This window comes from Bison bison, unplaced genomic scaffold (assembly GCF_000754665.1).
Source record: "Bison bison bison isolate TAMUID 2011002044 unplaced genomic scaffold, Bison_UMD1.0 scf7180017847294, whole genome shotgun sequence".
NCBI lineage: Eukaryota > Metazoa > Chordata > Mammalia > Artiodactyla > Bovidae > Bison > Bison bison.
The window spans coordinates 85,597-94,431 of NW_011477867.1; the positions used below are offsets into that span (position 1 = coordinate 85,597).

Here is an 8,835-nt window from a genome sequence, read left to right on the forward strand (position 1 = left end):
GTGTGCTCTTCCGATCTTGGAGATAAAATGTCAGCCCCTGGGGGCAGACGTCCCTGATCTCCAGGTCTCGCTCAGCCTCTGCTCCAGCCCAGTGCCTGGCACGCCGGAGGACCCGGGCCAGGACTTGCTGAATGAACAGAAGAACCCTGCTGGCCCCTTGCCCAGCCTCCTGTGGCTTGGATTTTTTCCCCCTGATCTGGTTCTCTATTGTCTTCTCAGTTGCCTGGCTCCTCTCTGAGATGCTGGGTCTCTGTCTCCCTGTTTGACTCTCTCTGCCTCAGGATCTCTGAGCTCTCCTGTTTCTCTCTCCCCACTGCCCCTTAACTGGTCCCCATGGCCTGTATCCCCTCATCTTGGTCCTCGCTGAGTTTCAGGGACCCCTGCACCATCCTTCTCCCAGCTTACAACCCTCTGCGGCTCCATCATGTCTAGAACAAACCCAAGTCCTCAGGCTCCACATAAGCCCCTCACTGCCCCTTGGCTCTCACCCCACGCCCACCCCCGTCTCCTGGCCTCTCTGTTCCCCCCACACTCACCATCCACGCCAAGCAAGGATGCCTCTCAAGGCCTCTGCTTGTGTCCTATTCTCCTCGGGGTACAGTCATCCCTCGCTTCATTCCGATCCCTCCTTGGGTCCCTCGGGGAGACCCATAAACAGAGTCAGACCCTTCGTCCGAATTCTGTCCCTCCACCGACCGTCCTTTCAGACACTGGTCATTTCTTGAAATTGTATGGCATGTCTTCATTTGAGTACTGTCTGTCTTCTCAACGTCAGCTCCATGAGGTGCCTAGCCCAGTGCCTAGCACACAGTTGAGCTCACTAGACATTTGCTGAGTGACCGCCTCTACCCGCCTTTTCTCTGCTCCCCAACTCCCCTGCCCGCCCCTGCTCCCTGACTTGGAGGCCTCTCCCCACAGTTCACACCCGCCATCCGGCCGTTCCTGCAGACCATCTCCATCGGACTGGTGTCCTTCGGGGAGCACTACAAACGCAACGAGACTGGCATCAGTAAGTCCCCACAGGGCCCTGCCCACAGCCACCCCCACCCTTCCTGTCCCTCCCCCACACCAGGGCCCCAGCAAGGCCACCAGGGGCTCCCTGACACCCCTCCCGACCTCCAGGTGTGACCGCCAGCTCCCTCTTCACTGGCGGCCGCTTTGCCATCGACCCCGAGCTGCGTGGGGCTGAGTTTGAGCGGATCATTCAGAACCTAGACGTGCACTTCTGGAAAGCTTTCTGGAATATCACCGAGATCCAGGTGCTATCGGTGAGCCTGGGGTCCAGCGATGGGGACGTGACGGGGCCCAGGGCGGGCACAGGAGGGAAGAGACGGGCGGGGAGGTTGGAGGGGAGACGTGAGGGGGACCCCTGCCAGCAGTTCCTCCTCTTACCCCCGGCCCAGTCTCTAGCAAACATGGCCTCAACCACCGTGAGGGTGAGCCGCCTGCTCAGCCTGCCACCCGTCGCCTTTGAAATGCCTCTGACCTCGGACCCCGAGCTCACAGTCACCATCTCGCCCCCGCTGGCCCACACAGGCCCCGGGCCTGTCCTCGTCAGGCTCATCTCCTATGACCTGCGGGAAGGACAGGTAGGGCCCTGGCTCTGCCGGAACAGGCGCAGAGCTGAGGAGCACGGTGGGAGCGCCTTCCCCACCTCCCGCCTCACAGCTCACACCTGCCCCCTCTCCGTCTGGGAGGAGTGAGGCCCAGGCAGGCCGCCCCCGCCCCGTGACCCACCACCCCTTCCTTCCTCTCCCCCAGGACAGCAAGGAGCTCAGCAGCTTCGTGAGGTCCGAGGGCCCCAGGAGCCTGGAGCTGCGGCTGCGCCCCCAGCAGGCACCCCGCTCCAGGGCCCTGGTGGTGCACATCCACGGCGGCGGCTTCGTGGCCCAGACCTCCAAGTCACACGAGCCTTACCTCAAGAGCTGGGCCCAGGAGCTGGGCGCCCCCATCCTCTCCATCGACTACTCCCTGGCCCCCGAGGCCCCCTTCCCCCGGGCGCTCGAAGAGTGCTTCTATGCCTACTGCTGGGCCGTCAAGCACTGCGCCCTGCTCGGTGAGCCCCCTCCCAGCCTGCCTCAGCCCCCAGCACAGCAGGGGCAAAGAGCCACAAGGCACTGGAGCCTCAGTCTTGACACCCTGCCTGCCCGTCCACCTCCCACCACCCACCTCTGCCACCTGCTCACCCCACTGTGTCCCCTGCCCCCTCCTGCAGCTCTGCCTCTGTTGCCCCGGGCTCCCACGGTCCACTCACCCACTTCCTCTTCCTGCTTCCCCCGACTCTAGCCCTGACGCTCTGTCCCCAACTCTGGCCCTTTCTTCTCTCCTCCTGTTTCTTTACCCACTGCTGCCCCTTGCTGGCGGCTACCCAGCTGGGCTCCAGCCCAACAGCTCCTCCGCCCTCCTGCTCCCCACACAGCCCGGGAGGCACAGACCAGGGTGAGGCCATGCCGCAGGGCTCAGGGCACAGGATAGCCAGCCCGAACCCTAGCTGCCACCTTCTGGCCTTGCCGCCCCTCCCTCCTGACATGGGCGCTGGGTCTCCCCTTTCTCAGCACCCTTCCTCCTTGCTCCTGACCCCCAGCCCCGCAAGCTTCCCCACAGCATCCTGATTTCCAGACCTCTCCACATCCTCAGCCTGCCTGATCCTCTGCCCACTATCCCCCAAATAGGTCCAGATCCCTGCCTTAGTTTCCCAGTCTCTAAAATGGCAGTGGGCCAGAACCCCAAGCCCGACCTCCGAGAGCCCAGAGCTCCAGCTCCTCCCTGCCAGGCTTGACCAAGCCCCCTCCACGCCAGGCTCAACAGGTGAGCGGATATGCCTCGCCGGAGACAGCGCCGGCGGGAACCTCTGCTTCACCGTGTCCCTTCGGGCAGCGGCCTACGGGGTGCGGGTGCCAGATGGCATCATGGCAGCCTACCCGGCCACCATGCTGCAGTCCACCGCCTCTCCTTCCCGCCTGCTGAGCCTCATGGACCCCCTGCTGCCTCTCAGCGTGCTCTCCAAGTGCGTCAGCGCCTATGCCGGTTAGTCCCATCTGCATACAACTGGGGCCCTGGCTCCTCCAGGGACAGAGACTAGAGCCCTGTCTCACTGGGTACAAAGGGGAGGAATCTGAGACTCCCTGTTCCTGCTGAAGCCATCAGATAGTCTAGGTCCCTGAGGGCAGAGGTGCCTGAGGTTGTGTGTGTTGAGACTGGGCCCAGAAAGAGAGGAGACCAACTCACCCACCCAACACACGCATCCACTCACAGGTGCGGAGACTGAGGACCACCCCGACTCAGACCAGAAGGCGCTGGGTGTGATGGGGCTCGTGCAGCGGGACACGGCCCTGCTCTTGCGAGACCTCCGCCTGGGCGCCTCCTCGTGGCTCAACTCCTTCTTGGAGTTGGGTGGGCAAAAGTCCCACCTGAAATCAGTGTCCAAGACAGGTGAGTGGCACCCTTCCCTCACACACCCATCCAGCCTGGCCAGGAGGGACAGCCTAGCACCAGAAGGTCCTGGGGGAGGCAAGGGGCTGGGCCCTGGGCACTCAGAGAAGCAGAGATCACCTTCCTGGCTCCTGCCATAAAGCCTTAGTCCACATTCTAGAAATTCCAGAACTTCTGATCACATGGGTCAGCTCAGGATCCCAAGAACTGTAAGATTTAGCTTTCCAAATACCCCCTCCCAGAAAGGCAACCTAGGGAATGACTCAGAAGGCCAGCTGTGTGTCCTGATTTTCAGTCCCAAGAATCCAGTCCACCGAAATTCCCTGGGCCCTCAGGTGGAAGTCCAGCTCTCCTAGATTCTTTACTGACTTTTAACAGAGGCACGCAGGGAGATCAGAAAGTGGGAGAGACATCAGTAAGTGGAGGAAATCCCCACCCCAGGTAGGTGGGAAGACCCTCAGGCTGCGAAAAATCACTTCCATCCAGGGATCCATTTTTTCCCATTTCCTAACATTTTAAGGATTTTAAACACACCCACCTCAAATTACTTTCTATCTCTAATAAATCAACAGTATTTTCTGGGTAATAGAAATTGCATGTTCAAAAGTAGATACCATTTCCAGGGACTTCCCTGGAAGTCCAGTGGTTAGGACTCAGCGCTTTCACAGCCGAGAACACAGGTTCAAACCCTGGTCAGGGAACTAGGATCCCACAAGCCATGGGCCAAGAAAAAAAGTAGATACAGTTCCTGTTATTCAGAAAATTATTCCAATTGAATATGCTTTATTTTAAATTCAGTTTTTAATATCAGGATATTCCAACCAACACAAATAAATACACCCAAAAACAGGTGGCACAGTAGCTAAAGATTCTGCCTGCATATGCAGGAGACTCAAGAGACTCAGTTTTGATCCCTGGGTGGGGAAAATCCCCTGCAGAAGGAAATGGCAACACATCCCAGTATTCTTGTCTGAGAAATGCCATGGACAGAGGAGCCTGATGGGCTACAGTCCATGGGGTAGCAAAAGCTGGACTCAACTAAGCTGCTGCTGCTAAGTCACTTCAGTCGTGTCCAACTCTGTGCAACCCCACAGATGGCAGCCGCAGCCCACCAGGCTTTCCCATCCCTGGGATTCTCCAGGCAAGAACACTGGAGTGGGTTGCCATTTCCTTTTCCAATGCATGAAAGTGAAAAGTGAAAGTGAAGTCACTCAGTCGTGTCCGACTCTAGCGACCTCATGGACTGCAGCCTACCAGGCTCCTCCGTCCATGGGATTCTCCAGGCAAAAGTACTGGAGTGGGGTGCCATTGCCTTCTCCGACTCAACTAAGCACATACATGCAAAAGCAATGAAAAAGGATTTGAATTTTAGACACATGGACCATTTGGCACTGGGGCTTTCCTTGTAGCAGAAAGGTGACAAGAGCAGACCCTAGAGGCACACACGCCAGTCGAGCTCCCTACAGTACCAGGTACTATAACAGGCAAGTTGCAGTATCTGTGCGCCTAGCTTTGCCCCTCTGGGGGAAATACAGTAAGAATACCTGCCTCATTACGTTGCTGTAAGGACTGCCTACCTATCTGTGTCAAGCACCTGGCACACAGTAGGTGCTGTTTTGTGCCTTGTACCTAGAACACAGTAGGTGCTCTTAGAAGATGCCAGCACCCTGATTGGCCGTGTCTGTGACTCTAGTCAACAGCTTGGTTCCATTGACCCTCTGGGCTACAGGGCACCTAAGCAGTTATTCTCGTATCATCCTGCATTTTGGCTTCATGGATTTATAAAGGCAAGTGAAAGAAAAAAAAGAAAAATTGAAAAATGTAAGGTCCTGGCAGTAGTGGTAAGCAGAATGGTCCTGATCAAATCAGTGGAGCTGAGGCCGCAGTGAGCACACCAGGCAGGCCTGAAGTGCACCTTTAGCATCAGCTGGGCACTGGCTTGTCTGTCATTCAAAGGGAAGGGATGGGGACTTCCCTGGTGGTCCAGTGGCTAAGACTCCATGCTCCCAGTGCAGGGGACCTGAGTTTGATCCTTGGTCAGGGAACTAAGATCCCACGTGCGTCACAGATCAGCCAAAAAACAAAAAGGGAAGGGATGAGGTGAAGAACAGGGAGGAATTTCAGGGAGCAGATCTACATAGTTAAAGCTGTGGGGGTCTCTGAAAGTCTTGATATGTCCTCAAGATTCTTTTTAGTGCCCTGTGAACACAGCCTCCTTTCAAGCCATGTGGGCCTGCTCACCATTCCACTTTGATCCATTCATACTCTCTCAAGTGACCAGGAAAAGCCTACAGCCCCATGTTGGGGGCTAAGGAGGCAGCTAAAACAAGGCACCTGGTAATAAAACATTACCAGGTGTTTGGCAGAAACCAACACAATTCTGTAAAGCAATTATCCTTCAATTAAAAATGTTTAAAATTAAAAAAATATATAGATAGATATAGATATATTATGACCTCCCAGGGATGTTTTCTGTGCTCAATTGCTCAGTCATGTCTCACTCTCTGTGGCCCCATGGACCACAGCCCTCCAGGCTTCTCTGTCCATGGAATTTTCCATGCAAGAATACTGGAGTGGGCTGCCATTTCCTACTACAGGAGATATTTCCAACCCAGTGATGGACACCAGGATTCCTGCATTGACAAGCAGATTCTTTACTAGCACCACCTGGGAAGCCTCCCCAGGAGTAGCAGTATCTAATCCCGAATTTTATTAATCCCACTGAGTTCCCACCACTTCCTATGAGGTAAGGACTATTTTTATCCCCTTTGTTCAGAAGAGGAAACAGGCTCCCAGAGGTAAACTGACTGACATTTCATGTTCCCAGTCACACACACCCCTCCATTAGGACAGAGCCCCACCTCCAAGCCAAGGGACTCCTTCCACCGCCCCCTTGGAACTGCAGCCTGGGGCACCCTGTTGTCTGGGCCTCTACAGCCCTAGGGTACAATCCCCCACCAGCCTCTGCTCCCAAGGCGGCCTTCCCTGCCAGCCACCCACACACTCAACCCACAGAGCCAGGCTTAGCTGCAGGCCTGACCGGTCCCCTGACCTTGCACCTCTCACAGAGCCAATGCGGCGCAGTGTGTCTGAAGCAGCCCTGACCCAGCCGGAGGGCCCACTGGGAACGGACTCCCTCAAAAGCCTGAAGCTGCATGACCTGGGCCTCAGGAACAGCAGTGACACAACAGACACGCCAGAGCTGTCACTGTCAGCGGAGACACTCGGCCCCTCCGCACCCTCAACCGTCAACTTCTTACTTGGATCTGAGGATGGATCTGAAATGTCTGAGGCCCCAGAGGAGCTGAACAACAAGGACCGAGTTCGAGGTGTGGGCGCCGCCTTCCCCGAGGGTTTCCACCCACGGCGCTGCAGCCAGGGTGCCATGTGGATGCCCCTCTACTCGGCCCCCATCGTCAAGAATCCCTTCATGTCACCGCTGCTGGCACCCGACAGCATGCTGCAGACTCTGCCACCTGTGCACATCGTGGTGAGCGCCAGGCCAGGAAGGTGGAGCAGGCGAGGAGTGGGGCTGGCAGGGGCCTGGAGCTCCTGGAGAAAGGAGCTCCCGGGGAGGCAAGTGGGGGGAAAGGGAGAAAGCGCGGCCGCAGGGAGAGGGGTGCCAGCAGGAGGGAAGGCCTGGCAACGGGTGGACTGAGGGGGTCAAAGTTGCCAGTTTGCTTTTGCAATCCTGTTGAGATCGCCGGGCAGGCGCTGGGCTTGGAGAGTCGGGGAAGGGGCAAAGAGAGAGTGGGTCTCTCGGGGGAGGGAGAAGCCAGGCAGAACCCAGTCAGACTCATTCTCCGATTCTCCCCGCCCCCATCCTCGTGTCTCCTGCCTCTGTCCTCCCCCGCCGTCTGCGCATTTCCCTGCCCCGCCCCCGCAGGCCTGCGCGCTGGACCCCATGCTGGACGACTCGGTCATGTTCGCGCGGCGGCTCCGCGGCCTGGGCCAGCCCGTGACGCTGCGCGTGGTGGAGGACCTGCCGCACGGCTTCCTGAGCCTGGCGGCTTTGTGCCGGGAGACGCGGCAGGCAGCCGCGCTGTGCGTGGAGCGCATCCGTCTCATCCTCAATCTTCCCGGGCCGCCGGTCTGAGCCGGGGCGTGCCAGGCCCCGCGGGGAGAGGGGGGTCGCGTGGGGCGACACTAAAGGCCGCTTGTACCCATCTGCGCAGGGCTCCCTGGTGAATGCGCCTCGGGAAGGGCGGGGGGAACCCCGGGCCCGGGGCTCCCCGGCCCATCCAGGACCTCTCTCGGGCTGGGTGGAAGGGGGTGGGCTGTGCCTTAAGTAGGGGGAACGGCATGGGGAGAGTCGGGCGGGGGCCCCCTCCCCAAAGCTAAGACCCTGGCCTCGGGGAGGAGGGCGCACACAAACCAGACTCAGAGACAGCCGGACTTGCACGGGATCACTGCCTTCTATTGCTGCTGTGACCACTGCAGGGGCGGGCCTGGCCCGACCTTGCAGATCGATTTGCTTTGTTTGTTTTTTGTAAATAAAAGTATTTAATTAGTTTGGCCTCTGGCAAATAGACAGGCTTCCCTGGTGGCTCAGTGGTAAAGAATCCTACTGCCAATGCAAGAGACACAAGGGGCTCGGGTTCGATCCCTGGGTTGGGAAGATCCCCTGAAGAAGGAAATGGCAACCCACTCCAGTATTCTTGCCTGGAGAATCCCCCGGACAGAGGAGCTTGGCGGGCTGCAGTCCATAGGGTCGCAAAGGAGTCAGGACCTAGCAGTTCAACAACGGGCAAATAGAGTGGGGACGGGGGTTGCCCACCAGGGGGCAGCATCAGAAGCCCGAGAACTTGGCACTGGCGAGCCGACGGAAGGCTGGGGGCCCAACACCTGGGTCCTGAGAAAGAAGGGGTGTGCAGGCCTGCATTCTTGAGAGTGGAAGGGCAGGAGCCCCCCTGCTAACACAGACCCACCTCCTCCTCAGACCTAATCCAGGTACAGTGCCAGAAGCTGGCTTCTCAGCTACTCCTCTTTACAAACCTAGACCCCGCACCCACCGGGAAAAGAAAACAGGAAGTCCCTTGAGAACCGGAGCAAAGCTAACAGGAAATCAGAAACAAACTGATCACTCAAAAACTGGGACTCAAGCTCTGCCCAGCTGTGACAGCCACTCAAGCCCTCACCCTCTGTAAGCCCTGGGTTTGAAGCAGAGATTTCCTTCCAGGGCTAGCCTTCAAATTTCCACACTCAGGTGGGGAGAGACCCAGGCACAGACTGTCAGTCCCCACAGGTTCTATCTGTGGTAGCCAGCAAGTCCTTCACAGAGGAGGTGATCCAGGAAAGAGCAAAAGTTTACTAAGAAGAAATAGACAAGGTTGTGAGAGCCAGCGGTCAGTGGTCAAGGCTTCTGCCTGACCAGAAGTTCAGATGCAAAGTGGGGAGTGGTCT

The 8,835-nt window shown here is 57.8% G+C and overlaps 1 protein-coding gene across 3 annotated transcripts in view; it reads left to right on the top strand.

The window, feature by feature from the left end:
• The window catches only part of LIPE (lipase, hormone-sensitive), a 17,981-nt gene extending 10,020 nt beyond the window's left edge, over positions 1–7,961 (top strand). For all 3 annotated transcript variants that reach the window (XM_010842600.1, XM_010842585.1, XM_010842593.1), the window contains exons 3-10: positions 919–1,009; positions 1,123–1,268; positions 1,404–1,589; positions 1,762–2,056; positions 2,800–3,027; positions 3,256–3,432; positions 6,501–6,922; positions 7,319–7,961. In XM_010842600.1, coding sequence (XP_010840902.1) covers positions 919–1,009; positions 1,123–1,268; positions 1,404–1,589; positions 1,762–2,056; positions 2,800–3,027; positions 3,256–3,432; positions 6,501–6,922; positions 7,319–7,528 — 1,755 coding nt within the window. In that variant the 3' untranslated portion in view covers positions 7,529–7,961. The remainder of the gene's footprint in view (positions 1–918; positions 1,010–1,122; positions 1,269–1,403; positions 1,590–1,761; positions 2,057–2,799; positions 3,028–3,255; positions 3,433–6,500; positions 6,923–7,318) is intronic.
• Positions 7,962–8,835: the final 874 nt, after the last annotated feature.